The sequence below is a fragment of the Chiloscyllium plagiosum genome, unplaced genomic scaffold (genome assembly GCF_037043375.1).
Source record: "Chiloscyllium plagiosum isolate Xiang-an unplaced genomic scaffold, Cpla_swu_hap1 HiC_scaffold_24, whole genome shotgun sequence".
Taxonomy (NCBI): Eukaryota; Metazoa; Chordata; class Chondrichthyes; order Orectolobiformes; family Hemiscylliidae; genus Chiloscyllium; species Chiloscyllium plagiosum.
In genome coordinates this window covers 50,659,334-50,675,970 of record NW_028270162.1, presented here as the reverse complement: position 1 = coordinate 50,675,970, position 16,637 = coordinate 50,659,334, and the positions used below count along the sequence as shown (strand labels likewise).

The 16,637-nt window shown below is 42.6% G+C and overlaps 1 protein-coding gene across 6 annotated transcripts in view; it reads left to right on the top strand.

Moving 5' to 3' along the window:
• The window catches only part of LOC122562796 (oxysterol-binding protein 2-like), a 343,122-nt gene that overhangs the window by 239,195 nt on the left and 87,290 nt on the right, over positions 1–16,637 (top strand). For all 6 annotated transcript variants that reach the window (XM_088000163.1, XM_088000162.1, XM_043715996.2 and 3 more), the window contains one exon: positions 16,267–16,465. In XM_088000163.1, coding sequence (XP_087856289.1) covers positions 16,267–16,465 — 199 coding nt within the window. The remainder of the gene's footprint in view (positions 1–16,266; positions 16,466–16,637) is intronic.

Genomic DNA, 16,637 nt, shown 5'->3' with positions numbered 1-16,637 from the left:
TTTTGGGAAAGCAAATCTTAGCAGGACTTATACACTTAATGGTAAGGTCCTAGGGAGTGTTGCTGAACAAAGAGACCTTGGAGTGCAGGTTCATAGCTCCTTGAAAGTGGAGTCACAGGTAGATAGGATAGTGAAGGCGGCGTCTGGTATGCTTTCCTTTATCGGTCAGAGTATTGACTACAGGAGTTGGGAGGTCATGTTGCAGCTGTACAGGACATTGGTTAGGCCACTGTTGGAATATTGCGTGCAGTTCTGGTCTCCTTCCTATTGAAAAGATGTTGTGAAACTTGAAAGGGTTCAGAAAAGATTTACAAGGATGTTGCCAGGGTTGGAGGATTTGAGCTATAGGGAGAGGCTGAACAGGCTGGGGTTGTTTTCCCCGGAGCGTCGGAGGCTGAGGGGTGACCTTAAAGAGGTTTACACAATTATGAGGGGCATGGATAGGGTAAAAAGGCAAAGTCTTTTCCCTGGGGTGGGGGAGTCCAGAACTAGAGGGCATAGCTTTAGGGTGAGAGGGGAAAGATATAAAAGAGATGTAAGGGGCAACTTTTTCATACAGAGGTGGTACGTGTATGGAATGAACTGCCAGAGGAAGTGGTGGAGGCTGGTATAATTGCAACATTTAAGAGGCATTTGATGGGAATATGAATAGGAGGGGTTTTTAGGTTATATGGGCCGGGTGCTGGTAGGTGGGACTAGATTGGGTTGGGATATCTGGTCGGCATGGACGTGTTGGACGTGTTTCCATGCTGTTCATCTCTATGACTCTTCAGTGTCTTTTATGTTTAGAATGCTATAACTATGGAGGAGTGGTGGAACAGAATGTACAGGTAGACTTTAAAACAGCTGGATGGATTCCTGTTACTAAAGGTTGTGTTTAATTTTAAAACCTAGCAGGAGGTTAGAAAGGGCAGACTAGATAGATTTGTGCCTCTCTAGCCAAAACACTGCTTGTCAGTTTGAGTCAAGTATCAGTACTCTTATTTTGACTGATAAGTTCCAAATCTTGGCCTTCAGTTTTTAACTTGTGCTAATGTTTCAGTACAATATTGAGGAAGTGTTGCCTTGCTGGAGCTGGCACTTTTTGGATGAGTCATCAACCAAAGGCCCAAACTGCTAGCTCAGACAGATTTTGAAAGATTTCCTAAGTTTGATATTTGTTCGACAACCACCCACTCGCCAAAACTAAACTGTTTCTCTCATTGTGAGACTTGTGCACAAAATCAGCTGCTGCTTTCACCTACGCACGAACAGTTTCTTCCTTCATGTTGTACAACAGAGTCTCACTAAATGTAAAGATCACGGCCTAAAAGACCCACACTCAGATCACAGTATCCCAATCCTGCCGCCCCCAAAACAATCTGGAGCAAGAGTTGCTGACACCAGGGATTCACTGTATCGTGAAGCCTATTCGACCTAAAACACTAGCAAGGGATGACCCCGCTATTCAAAAGGGATTATGTGACTCAGTGTACTGAACGGTGTCCACTGTGGCTCAGCAGTAGCACAATGTCAGGAAGTTATGGATTTAAAGCTATTAAAGAATGCAGATGCTGGAAGTCAGAATCAATGAAATGTGGAGCTGGAAAAATACAGCAGGTCAAGACAGCATCAGAGGAGCAGGAAAGTCAGCGTTTTGGTTCAGGACTGGGGAGGGGGGAAGGGAGCTCAGAAATGAATAGAGGGAGGGGTGTAGGGCAGTGGTAAGGTGGATGGTGATAGTTGGATGGAGGGAGGGGTTTATTGTGATTGGTCAGTGGGAAGGGTGGCACGGGCAGGCGAAAGTGGGTACTGCAGATGCTAGAGATCAGAGTGTAGATTAGAGTGGTGCTGGAAAAGCACAGCAGGTCAGGCAACATCCGAGTAGCAGGAAAATCGACATCTCGGGTAAAAGCCCTTCATCAGGAATATGGTGAACAGTAAGATGGACAGGGATATCAGGTCAAGGAGGTAGGGAGAGCTGGTTATGGGATGAGGAAAATTTGACGTTGGTGAACTCTATGTTGAGGCCTTTGGGCTGTGAGCTCCTGAGGTGGAATATGAGGTGTTATTCCTCCAGTTTACGTACAGCCTCATTAAGGCCCAATTCAGAGATTTGAGGACAAAGTGCCAGCCATCACTCCTGTGAAGGTTGCTATGACAGTATTTTGAAGAAGGGCAGGGCATTTCCTTAGTGGCTTGGTCAATATTTATACCTCAACTAATATCAATAAAACATAGATCCTGACAGCATGGTGGCTCAATGGTTCACAATGCTGCCTGACAGTGCCAGTGAGCTCGGTTCGGATTCTACCCTCAGGTGTCTGTGTGGCATTTGCACATTCTCCCTGTGTCTGCGTGGATTTCCTTCTACAGTCCAAAGATGTGCAGGTTAGATGGGTTAGCCAGGGAAAATGCAGGATTACAGGGACAGGGTCAGGGGATGGGACTGGGTTTGATGGTCTCCAGAGGGGCAGTGTGCAATTGGATGAGCCGAATGGCCAAAAGAGAAAATGCTGGAAAATTTCAGCAGGTCTGGCAGCATCTGTAAGGAGAGAAAAGAGCTGACGTTGGACTCTAACTGACCATTTGTCAAAGCTAAAAAAAAGGGAGAAATAGGGATGTATTTATACTAGGGATGGCCTGCTTCCACGCTATAGCGATTTCAGAGTTCATAACCACATGAATTATTGTAGTGTATATAAACGTGTAGCAGCTTGCAGTGCACAAATTACTGGTACGCTTCAAAAATTCCTATCAACTGGTCAGTGGAGTCATAGAGATGTACAGCACGGAAACAGACCCTTCGGTCCAACCCGTCCATGCCGAGCAGATATCCCAACCCTATCTAGTCCCACCTGCCAGCGCCCTGAAAAGCAAGTTCTTTGTTTTCCCAATGATTTTTTTTTCCTGAACACCTCTGTAATCGCCGCGTAATCAGATCGTTTAAATCGCCGTTATGTCAGACCGCAGGAAACTCCGAACCTGCACTTTGCTGAAACCTGGCTGCCTTATCCTGGCGCCAGAATCCGGGACTGAACTGGGCTACACAGGGAGCAGACGGAAGGGGCTCGTTTACCATTTGATATGAAAGGCACATCCTGTGTTTTGATAGAAATGTCGTATTTTCAAGGAAAGTGTATTACTCGAAAAAGAGTCTTTGTGCAGAGAAAGAAAATCTCGCCACAATGTTGTGCCGTTTAAGTGCAGGACTCATTACCGTGCTCTGTTTGGCGGTATCTCAGTGTGGGCCTCCTGTAATTGACTCTTGCTGGGTGGAATCTCGGCTGGGAACATGTCAGCCTGGAATCTGAAGATGAGATTGTTGCTGAGGATTGATGGAGATGGACACGGGAGTGGGGAAACAACCCGCAGTTTATTAGCACCGACGGGGTTTGAAGGCAGTGGCCGGAGTAAAGCGCCAGGCTGAAGATGCGCTTCTTGTGTCTCTGTCTCTCTCTCTCTCTCTCACATGGTGTTGTCACCCACGCACTGACAGTTCGCCTCAGCCAGAGACTTCTAATGATACGACAGATGGCTTACAGGAGACTGAAATACCTTTCCTCGCTGTCACACGGCAACACTTCTGCTTAATTAGAGCACTCGGTCACATGATTGTTCCGCTGCTGAATGTTCAGCCAGCCTGTTGCCACTTGGAATTGACTGAGAGCGCAGCGAGCAGGACAAGGTGAGTGCTGTGGCGTCCCTGTGCTCCTCCTTGGGTATAAAGCGGGCTTTTCTCTGTATCCGGACTCCCTGGGAAGGCCGTGGAAAGTTCTCCGAGGGGAGAGGAGAATGTGTTCTAGGTAAATGATGTGGATCTCACAGGTTCAATGATAGCTAAAAGTCTGCCTTTCTATGAATCTCTCTGCTTGGAATCAGGTGAACAAACACTGAGAGATAATGATTCCCCTGTTTAGCAGTCTGTGTGGTCAGGGGCTGTGTAAAATTGGACAATACTGTAACCACGTGTGAGAAATGAACTGAATGTTTGAGTCTTTGGGGAGCAGGATGGAAAATTCACTGACTTCAATTTGATTTTCTGCTGTCAGTTGTTTGTTTGTAAGTTGAGGAATTTGAGAATTAAGTGCCATCTCTGGTATAGATTTTACACGGCATATTTGCACATTGTCTGCTTCCTGCCTGTGTTAGCTCTCTCCATGCAGTGTTACATTGAAGTGAATGTTTAACACCTCCCAAATGTGGAAAGGGAAGCAGTTCAATTAACTAGGCCTGGAGCTGAGCAAACAAGAACTGATAGCAGTGTGAACTCTGTTCATCATACGATCATCAATCCTTATCCAGGAATTAAAGATTAATCTCCTGGACACTGCTACAAAAAAATCGAGGTCTGAAATGAAACCTGACTTTCCTTCTCATTTTCTTCTTATACTTCTTGTTTGAGTTTCAAAAAAAAGTGAAGAAAGCAAACATTGGCTGGTTGTGTGGGGCCATTGTAGGACGGAGGTCATATGATAAAGCAAAGTTGAGACTGTGGTGCTAGAAAAGCATCCGAGGCTCGTCCCTGATGAAGGGCTCATGCCCAAAACGTCAATTCTCCTGCTGTGCTTTTCTATCACCACACTCTCAACTCCTGATCTCCAGCTACAGTGCTCACTTTCTCCCAATATGACAAAACAGACTAGTGACTAAGAGCTGGGATAGACATTTCGTAGGTGATGACGTGAATGTGAGAGCAAATGAATGAATTCATGGGGATTATTGTCAATATCATGTCTGGGCGATAAAGTACCTGCTACAGTGGACTGTCTGCTCATTACTGCAACCATTTTAGTGGGTGACCCAACACCCCAGGCACTAAGATTTAGTCAATCCCTCATTGACAGGAGGATATGTATGTGGGATGTGAAAGAATCCAGCTGTCTGCTCAATCTTTTCCAGCTTTGTGTTTCTTGTTGTAGTCTCCTGTATGTTGTCATATCTGAACTTGGTCCTCAACAGAGGGAGTGAGACTCTAGTTAGGTAACTAGGTTGGGACTGTGTTCCCAACCTGCCATCAGACATTACTCTGCAAGTGAAATAACACAAAGTGTACTGTATGCTGCAGCGCCCTTCAGATCTTTGTCTTGTTTGAAGATCGCACACACAATCTATGTTGCCCTGTGTAAATTATAATCTGGGTGTGTAATGTTAAGATTTAAATGGGAATATCTCTGGACATTTAATGTAATATTAAAGGATTAAACTGCACTGTCTTTGGGTGGGGACAACAATCATGGAAGAATGCAAATTACTATGCATTGTAATTTACACTTCATTTAGACAGCCATTTGCTATTACTCCCCTACTATTATCAAATTTAAACTATCATTCAATCTCTTCCATCCAGAAATGCTTTCTGGCCAGAGGTATGTCACACCTGCATTGTCTTGAGAAATCACTGAGTCAGGAAATCGTCTGTATAATTGCCCAGGATTAGAGGATTAGCATTTGCATTATCTCCGAGGGATGATCTCATCCTGCCCTTGTACCTGGGGTAACATGTGACTGTGAGTGACTGGGGGTTGTCTTGAGTGGCATATATCTCTGGGGGAGTGGCCAGAGTATCTATAGGCATGGCCAACCGACCTATATAAAGGGGATGTGCTTTCTTTGTTCAAGGCCTCACGTTGACCCAACTTTGCTTGCCTGCGAAGAGGGCCGAAGGGGGTCACCTAGCTTATACAAGCTTTATTAAACTTTACCTGTTGCAGAAGTTGGTGTGTGTGAAACCTCGGGAAAAGAACATAACAAGTGGAGGTTAATAGTTAGTTCCACATATTATTTTCAGTAGCATTTCTAGACAAGTTCAAACCAACTGTTTTGGATTTTGTAGTTCTCCTTTTTACCTCCGATGCCCTTACTTCTGTAGTGATTAACAAGATCATCGGTTGGATCTCAAAGAATGAATTCCCCAATTTGGGCCAGTTTAACAGCCCCATCAGGGAGCCCTGGGTGATTAGCTAAAAAGGGAGTGTCCACTCGGGTGTTTCCTTTCTTCCTGGTGGTGGAAACTGAATAAAGATTCGTGCACCTTGTGTCTCTCACTATGTCTCACACCTGCACACACACACCATGGGTGCTGGGGAAAAAATAAGCACTACCGCAGTTAGGTGGTAGTGTGGGGGTTTAAAAAATTTTTTTTTTTTAATTTTAAAAAAAGGAATGTCACAGTGGCATATGTGTACAGCTACTGGACTTTACTTAGGAGAAAAACCGGCAATCTGAAACCAACAATGTGAAGGACCCTGGGGGCCAAAGTACAAATCCAATTAGTAAAAATTCATGGGGCCCAACTGAAGATCAAAATGGACTGTCGCAGAACTCTAAATAACTCCACTAACAGTCACTCTAGCAACTTATCTGTGGTGACTTACAGTCAGGTAAATACAGAATGATTTATTTTGTTTGTCCCTTTTTTATATTTTATATGCATGTGTGAATGAACTTATGAAGTTGAAGGATGTTAGTGTTGGAGGAGAACAATTTCCCATTTGTACTTTGAAACGCCATGAACTATCCCTAGCTCAAGTCGTGCTGTAAGTCTGATGTATTAGAAGCCTGATTTTATTTTTTATTTCTTGATAAGAGTAAACCTTAACTTCAGAAGCGATTGCAGGATTGGTGAGATTGTTAAAATTTGAAGGTAACTTGTCTGTCTCACTTTGTATTGTAAGATTGGGTTGAATTACCCACATTGAACCACTCTGACCATATGGCACAGTGAAAATTTCATTTTTTTTTTCTTGGACTGTAATGATGCATTGTATTGGTAAGCTTTCTCTTCTCTTCTATTTATCCCCTGGATAACAGCAAATGTAGCTGGCTGACTTTTCTGTGACCTGCAGCTTGACAAAGTCCTTTGAGTGCAGTTTCCTTGACACTGGGAGGGAACCACATTTTGCATCCTTAGCTTCATAAGAGTATTTCAATGCTTACAGAGGCTGAAGAACACAAATGTATGTTAATAGTGTTCTGTAAATAAAAGAAAAAAAATGAATGTCAGAGATACTGCCACTCTGATAGCTGACTCAGACTGAGGTGGTACTAAAGTCAAGGACTGTTCATGTGTAAATAAAGGGTCACTTGGTGGTGGGATACCGGCCTCTCGTTATTTTATCTACTGATTATGGTTGTTGCAGAGCCATTACTTTGGAAGATTTTAAGTGGCAATTTTTACAGTAGTTCACTGTGAAATTCAGTTTAGTAGGCATCATCTGGCAGCATTGTGCGATATGGAGAGGGCTGCAGATGATGGGGCATGAGATGGTGATGGATGACTGGGGCCAGTGACATCTAGTGAACAATATTTGTCTTGCAAATTCAGTGAGCCTCATGATTAAAAAAGTTGGTGTTTGAATAGTCCTACATCATGGAGACAGCCCTTTGGCCCAACCTGGTCCATGCTGATCAAAATCTCCCTCCATGCCAAACTCATTTCCCTGCACTTGGCCCATATCCTTATAAATCTTTTTTTATCCATGTATTTGTCCAAAAGCCTTTTAAATGTTGTTAATGTATCCACCTCAACCACTTCCACTGGCAGCGCATTCCACAGGTGTACCACCCTCTGTGGGAAAAAAAAAGTTGCCTGTCAGGTTCCCTTTTATTCTTTCCCCTGTAACCTTAAATTGATGCCTTCTAGTTGTGTGACCTTTTAATAATACTTTGTTTGTTTTGAATGTATTAAATTTAATATGTATATTTATTTTTAGTTTTATGCATTTTGCAACAAATCCATAAAGATCTTACCAGTTGTGTGGAATTGTTAACTTGGTTTCTCTTCACAGATGCTGGTTGAACTGCTGACTGTTTCCAGCATTTTATTGTCATAAAATTCCTCCTTGTTTATTCAGTTGCTAGATAGTGCACTCTCAGAGAGTGATGTTTTGAACTGGGATGAAGAGTGGAAGATAATTCAGTCTTCACAAAATGTCCTTGCCTGCAGATTCCACCAGCACCTGAATCCAGAAACTATAACCCAGAATACTACTTAAACATTTCAAAGCTGTGTCTTAGTGTTTAGTCTCGGGGAATCTGTGGACATGCTGAAAGTATAATTTTGAATTTTTTCCTTGCTGGCTATCTATCCAGCATGAAAGCTACTCGCTTGCCTTTTCTAAAGTGACTTAAACAGGCTTCTTGATAGGAACCTGTCTACTTACTAACAAGCTGGTTTTCAGCATTCTGTTACAGCAAACAAAGATGTCAAGGGTTATTTCATGTACTTTAGCATAATTTAAAACTGTCAACCATGTGTTTTACCTGTAAATTAACTTGCTTGCTAACTGTTCAAGCATGATAATTCTCTTCATGATGTTTTCCACCATTATTCACCATGCCATATTATTGTTAATGTGTAATAATCAAGCACTCACTGGGGATTGATTTAACTGTGTGTTAGTTTATTTGAAGCACACGTTGCAACAAACCAACTGATTTTAATATGTACAGTTTTCAGACCCACTGCAGACAAATTGCCAGTCAAAATCACAACGTTGTATACACACAGCACACTGAGTCATTAAAGATTAATTCTCTTAATAGCAATGTATGCATACAAAATACATCATGTATTGTGTAGAGAAAGTATGTTAGTATCTAGACATATGGCATTCCAATTTATGTAGATACACAATATTATAAGGTTGTTATCAATGAGAAAAGCCATTTGGCCCATTCATCCCAACAAACCTTACCGTTTCTCATAACAGTCGGTTGTTTTGTAAGCAATCCTAGGTCTTTTTCCTGTACAGTTTCAGAGAATCTATTCCAAATGTTGAACACTTTACATAGAGATAACCCTACCTTTACTTTTTGCTAGGTTGAATTTAGGCAGTGGATACATGCTATCAATTGGTTTATTATTGCAAGAGTTTTCTTTTGAGAAGTTATTGTCTAATTATAAAAGTTAGTATGTATTTGTCTTGTACTAACTTTTATAATTATTGACAAGACAAATATGTCAATAATTATAGAAGTTAGTACGTGTTGTCTTGTCAATAATTTGTCTCAGCCATGTCCACGGCAAAAAAATAAGTCATCCTGTTCCTAATCGTAATTCTTCTATTGTATGCGGACAGACAAAAGGTAATTACTTTGCCAGTTTGATCATTCATTAACTGCAGCAATGCTGCACTTGGGACATCCGTTGTGTTTGAGAAGATGATGTTGAATGTATTTCTGTCAACATTACTCTGGCTGTTATGAATCCACCAGATCTTTCACCTGATCCTTGGTGACAATATCGTCAGCTGTTTAGACCCTGGAGGCTTCTGGGAAACAGCTGGAAAGTGGGGCTAGCTGAGTTGTCTATTGGTACAGATCTAACATGGGCATGATGGGCCGAATGCCCTTTATCTGTGCTGTAACCATTCAATGATTCCAAGTTGTAGAATGCCCTCCTAAATCCATTTGTCCACCTACCTCTTTCTCCTAAGACTGTTTAAAGTGTCGTTAACCAAGCATCCAATCACCCATCCAAATGCCTCTTCCTTTGGTTTTGTGCCCATTATTTTCTGATTACATCTTTTGTGATGTAGCTTGGAATGGATTTTTGACAATATAGGAAATATATAATGTGAATGTACTACATACATGTTGAACAAGTCAGTAATGATCTATATTAAAATTTAGGGAAGGTTGCAGCAGCCTTGAGTTTCCCGTCACTGTGAATTTGGGACGGTGGTTCATTAGTATGCAGTGGGTCTCTCACAGTGCTGACGTCACTGTGTTTCTGAATGTCATGAATGATGTAGCTCAGCTCAGAGAATAATTACACAGTGGGGTCCATTTTGATAGGTTAGCTATTGCTTAGAGTTACATTCATTAAGTCACAAATTAGCAATGGTTTGGATCTAAATGACAGTGGGTGGAATCGCACAACACCAGGAATAAGTTAACAGCCCTGTATTAGTTTAGTTTGTCTCCTTGTTTAACAATGATTTTGACAACTGAAGAATATTTGACAAGACAAGTGTATAATAACAGGCATGATTGTTTCATACTAAATGAAAGGTGAATTGGACCATATTCTGTTGTTTTATATACTGTGATGACGAATGAAAATCTATCATCCACTTCATGATCAAACTTTGTTTGAACTGTTTCTATGGAGTATGCACATTTAACTATCTGCGTGGAGTTTGCACGTTCTTTCCATGTCTACGTGGGTTTCCTCCCACAGTCCAAGGATGTGCAGGTTAGGTGGATTGGCCACACTAAATTGCCCATTATGTTAGGTGCATTAGTTAGGGGTAAATGTAGGGAAATGGGTCTGGATGGATTCCTCTTTGGATGATCGATGTGGATTTGTTGGGCCAAATGGCCTGTTTCCACACTAAGGAATGTAATGTGAAAGTGATCTCTGTTAACAGGCATAAGCTGGTTGGTTTGTTAGTGAGGGTCAAGAGAGGAGCAGAGGCTGATGTTAAACTGGTGTGCAGCGCAATTCAATGACGACGGCCTTATGACTCACAACTCAATCTGGCACTAGCCTGCCAGCCAACTCATTTAAAATTGTTACTCACACACTCATTGTAATGCCTAATACCGACCCTGTGTACGGATTCTAGCTTTATCTAAGCATACATGATTGGTCACAATCGACTAAATGCCTTTCCTTTCACTTACAACATACAGAATTCTGATTGACTAAACCTTTTTCAACTCAAAATTACTGCCGATTGCAGTCCTTTTCCTCTGTTGACAAATTTGATGGAGCAGGCTCAGTTACCTTCCTTCCTTCCATTTTGAGATTTCTGATCAAGGTTTAAATTGTACAGATAATATGGTTTCAGATTACTTAGTGTGGAAACGGGCACTTCAGCCCAACAAGTCCACACTGACCCTCCGAAGAGCAACCCACCCAGACCCATTCCCTTACGTTTACCCCTTCACCCAACACCATGGGCAATTTAGCATGGCCAGTTCACCTAACCTGCACATCTTTGGACTGTGGGAGGAAACCGGAGCATGCAAAGCACCAGGCAGACACAGGGAGAATGTGCAAACTCCACACAGATAGTTGCCTGTGGCGGGGATTGAACCCAGGTCTCTGGTGCTGTGAGGCAGCAGTGCTAACCACTGTGCCACCATGCCGCCCCAAATTTTTAATGTATACCTGTTTTGCAAATGCAACAATAGCATCATCATTATGCATCATTTAGAGCCAGTAGCATATTATGCAAAGCTGATTATTCAAAATGATTGATTTAATGCAAAATCAATATTTCCTGTTTGGATTATACTGTTGAATTAATTCTTCACTTATAAGTATTTGGAAATGTTCTGTTTGTTCTGAAGATCTACTGCTCTTGAGGAGACAGTTGTCAGATTTTATTGAGCATCAGTAAATTCAGGTCTCAGCACAGTATCAAAGGCCGTAGTATGTTTGGGTGTGAAGGTCGCACATTGTTTTATATTTCTGGTTTCAAGTTGCTAGCTCAATTCAGCCGAGCTACATGGGGGTACTTTTTTGATATATTCGTGGGATGTGGGCAGTGCTGGTTGGATCAATATTTATTGTCTATCCACGTTGCCCCTGAGAAAGTGGTAGTGAGCTGCCTTCTTAAACTGCTGCCATCCATTGGGTGTAGGGAAAGCCACAATGACACGAGGGAGGAAGATGCAGGGTTTTAACCCAGTGACAATGAAGGAGTGGGGATATATTTCCAAATTGGAACAGTTTGTGGTTTGGAGGGGAATATTTGATGGCAGGAAATGGTGTATTTATTTTTGGGCAAACCTATTGCTAATGTCTTTATAATGGTAGTCAAAGAAGTGCAACAGGCATGAACTGAAATTTAACATGGCACTGTCACTGGTGCTGAAAATTCCTCTCTCTGCTAGAGGTGAATTCCCCAGCCAGTTACTGAAAACCTGTCTGGACATCGTACCTGTCCAATCATTATTCTACTGACACAATTCATTTTCTAATATGGTGCTTTTAATTTTCCAGCTAACCTGTACTGGGTGGGTGGTTTGATAAAAGCTGAAAGGTTAAAAAAAAAAATTGCACACCCACTAACCCACCAAAGTAAACACCAGGGGGGATCTGTCTCATTTTTGGGCGGCACGGTGGCACAGTGGTTAGCACTGCTGCCTCACAGCGCCAGAGACCCGGGTTCAATTCCCGCCTCGGGCGAGTGACTGTGGAGTTTGCACATTCTCCCCGTGTCTGCGTGGGTTTCCTCCGGGTGCTTCAATTTCCTCCCACAGTCCAAAAATGTGCAGGTCAGGTGAATTGGCCACGCTAAATTGCCCATAGTGTTAGGTGAAGGGGTAAATTTAGGGGAATGGGTCTGAGTGGGTTGCGCTTCGGCGGGTCGGTGTGGACTTGTTGGGCCGAAGGGCCTGTTTCCACACTGTAAGTAATCTAATCTAAAAAAAAATTAGAGTGAGACAGCTGGTGAAGAGTTTCACCTTGAGGGTCACCACATCTCTGGCAAGTGAGGAGGCTGAGAAGGCAGGAATTGAACTGAAGCTGTTTGTTACTGATTGTGGATGATCAGCCATGATCGTAATGAATGGTAGTGCTGGCTCGAAGGGCCGAATGACCTACTCCTACACCAACTGTCTATTGTATCACTCTACCTTGCAAACCAGCCACCCAACCAATTGAGCTGGACTGACACAAACTGTCCACTGGAGCTTCTTGCTAATTGCCCTGTGCAGCCATTTGCACCATTTAAGGGTGCTGACATTTGGAGTATGATTTGCCATGGTGACAATACAAGTATAAAAAATGCACAACAATGTGATGAGCTTTCTGCATTGCTTGTGAACAAATACCTACTTATAGATGTTTCCAGTTGGAATCTGTGAATAGTGCCAGCAACAAGAAGCTTGGTGATTTTTCAAAAGTCAGGAGTGCCAAGATTATTCTATCACTTCCCACCGCCAACATTGAGACCAGCAAAGTGAGATTCTGAGATCGAACCTCAATCCCTATTGATCTGTGTAATGCTGCTACTCTTGAGGAAAACTCATCAGTTCCTGAGTTGAACCTGAAAACTGTGGAAAGTTTTGCTCCCTCCATTCCTTCCCTAATAGTCTATGGGCAGGCCATGTCTGATCATCAGTGCATTTTAATTTACCTCGCTCCTACTCTGTTACTTTGGAGGTGCCTTTGACAGTCAGCCTGGTCTTTCACCGGTATTTCCCAGTCAATAATAGTGTTGAGTGGTGCTGAAGAAATCTTCAGAAAATCCTGGGTTCGTTAAAACGGCCTTTAGCTAAAGTAGTTGACATGGTATTGGTTATATTCTTTAAAGTGTTTGACAAATGTATCACAAACTGACTTTCAGGCTAAAGGTACAAGTAGCTCGTCAAGTTCTGCATGGAATGCGATGATTCGTAAACTCTTGGGATCCTTGGAGTCTTGTCCAAATAGTGCCTTAGTTCCCAGGTGAATACGACAAGTTGTTGAGTTTGAACTTCACCTTTGGCGGTGAAATTTCAGAGTTCTTCCTTTGCAGTTTAACAGTTGGCTGCCCCCTGTGCAGAGTTTACGTATGGGCAAATTGTGCAAAGCTCTGTTGATACTGCATGCTGTTTGTTGCAAAAGTTAAGTCATGATGCTGATCTGGCCACATGGATAGAAATATCTGTAAGGAACAGTAAACATGGATTTGACATAAATAGGTGGCAGAAGTTGTGATATTCCAAATTTGTTTTGGGCTCTACCCCAAATGATGCAGTTTATTTAGATGGAAATGTTTTCTGTTTGGTTAATGTAGCTAGGAGAGATTGCCCAGTCTTTGATGCATCGGAATAATAACTAGCAAAATCTGTCTTGCAAGAAATGCTATCATAAACAGATCACTGGTCATTTAGCAGATTTGGCATCATCTACAAAGAGAGAACTGGGTCTAACTTTTCAGATCCATGAACTTTCATCATGGAATGTTAACTCTTTTCTCTCTCTATTGAATCTGCCAGACTTGCTGAGAGTTTCCAACATTTCCAGTTTTAATTTTGAGTTTCCAACCAATGTTGTATTTTTCTGCTTTTGTTTAACTGTATATTTACCTTGTATGCTGTTGTTGCCTTTTGCTGCATGAGAGTTATCTGTTGTGTCTGTTTAACAAGGATTGCAGTTCAATAAAGTAATAATTGGCTGGAAATTACTTTGGGATAGCTTGAGAAAAGATATGCTAACATTGGAGGCAATCCAAAGAAGGTTCACTAGACAGATACAAAGTAAGGTGGAACTGTCTTCTGAAGAGGTTATGTAGGTTGGGCCTGTGCTCATTGGAATTTAAAAGAATGAGAGGCAATCTTATTAAAATATACAGGATTCTTTGGGGACCTGACGGGGTAGATATGGACATGCTTCTTCTAGAAGTGATTCTAGAACCCATGGGCAAATCTCAAAGAAGATGGGGGTGGGGGGGGGGTCACGTATTTACAGAGTGGTGAAGAGGAATTTCTTCTTTCTGAGGATAGCCAATCTGTGGAATTCTTTACCGCTGAGGGCAGTTGAGACTGGGTCAGTAAAGCAATTTCAAGACTGAGACCGATTTCTAATCAGTAAGGGAGTCAAGGGTAATGGGGATAGCCAAGAAAATGGAGTTGAGGATTATCAGACCAGCCATGATTTCATTGAATGGTGGAGCAGGCCCAGTGGGCTGAATGGCCTACTTCTGTTCATGCCTATGATATTGGCAGCTAGTGACAAAACCCCAGCAGGCTGTCCATGAATTTCCTTCCCATCTGTGACTAATTGGAAGCCAGCCATCCATTTTACTGTTAGTTCAGTTGAGCACTGTGTAATTGAAATGCCCTGACATCGAACCTTGCCTTCCCAGAGCAGAATAGTACCCCATTGCATTGTGTCAGTGTATAATGGCAGAGATCTCAGAAAGAGGCTATAGCTTTAAGAAAACAGGATGAAATCAGAATGTGTGCTTCTCTAATATAAAACATGTCCATCTTGCTCTCAATCAGTCATTCAGTCTGGTCAGTCAGCGAGTCAACCACATACATATAGCCTAATAGTAATCTAAGTTATTGTAGTATCCAGACTGCAAATAGAAATCTGAGATTTTCTATCAAGGTACACAGTTAATGTTGATAAATTTCGAGACATCCATCTCAATTAAGAATCCAGTATCTTGGTCTATGTTAAGTGGGCTAACATATAAAAAACCATCTTGCATCAATCTCTGAACGTGATTTTGGTTTGTCCTGGAACTAGTAATATACAAATGAGCAGAGTGTGGATGTACTGAGATGTCTTTGAGAGTATTACTGCTGTCTTTGCCTTCCTCCTCTTCACCAGCAACATTTGTCCCTTTGGTAGGATCATCTTCAAACTTGAGGTCAGCTTCTACATGGTGACTGATGTTGTTCAGCTGCACCTTCTTAAAAATACAAAAATGTCACAACCTGCTTTGCAGTGGGAAAGGAAGTAGCTGCTGACCCAGACAGGGGGAGGGGTGGGGAGACCAATAACTTTGTCTGAAGTGGATTTTGTAGAATGGTCTGTCTTGGATGCAGCTTACCATTCTTTTGTCAACAGATTAATCCCTAGGATCTCTCTAAATAACAGTGGGGAAGCAGCATCACTACAGCAGTTTGAAGAGTTCAACACTGCCTTCTCAGTATCTAGAGGATGAGCAGGATCTAAATCACTGACATCTGGAGAACAAATAAATGAAGTACAATGCATTGAGGCCTGACAACTTGTAGAGATTGTTGCATTCTTGCACTATAATATTGAGGGGAAAGCTGTGGAATTGCAATGGAATCAGAATAAACAAGCATCCCACCACACGCCTCGCGATTCCTGTGAGGGGTGTGGTGGGAGGCAGGGAGTGCTATTGTTTAATTCTAGTGCCCTTCTGTATGTTTAAAGGACAAGGATAAGTTTCTATTTCATAGAACCATGCAGTACAGAAGAGGCCGATCAGCCCATGTGGGGGCGGCGGGGGGGGGGATCTATCACCAAAGATACACTACCATCTCCACCAGTCCCATAGCCTTCTGTGTGTGTGTGTGTGTTTGCATCTGGAGCTGAAAGTATGGTACATTTGCCAAGGACCCAAGCTGCCAGTTCTATCTCCTGTGCACCCAGCATTTGTTGAAAAAAATACAAACAAATCCTCTCCATGGTTGCCCATCCATCACAGTTAACAACGAGAAAACCGTCGTCCGCTTACCTGCGGTCACCTGACATTTACTTGCTCTGCAGAGAGGGTGGGTAGTGAGGTGAAAGTTGTGGAGATTTTTATCATCCTCTTTTTTGCTGATCCACTACTCATTTCTGGTGCCATCTGTCCCCAGGCCTGCCGTGATTTTCTGGATTTAGCAGAGACCCACAGTCGCAAATGGCAGCGTGCTTTGCAGTACGAGCGTGAGCAGCGCATCCGCCTGGAGGAGACCATTGAACAACTAGCCAAGCAGCACAACAGCTTGGAGCGTGCCTGCCGTGGAGCACCTGCACTGCCAACAAGCTCCACAGAGGTTTCCAGCGCTAGTAAAGGTAAGCCAGGATTGTTAAAGGTCGTCATTGACCTGAGATACCACATGTATGATGAATGAGTAATCCGTGATAAAGTGACATTGCACAAATAATTTTTGTTGTTCACTCACGGGATGAGGGTGTTGCTGGCTGGCCAGCATTTATTACTCATCTCTCGTTGCCCTTTAGAAGG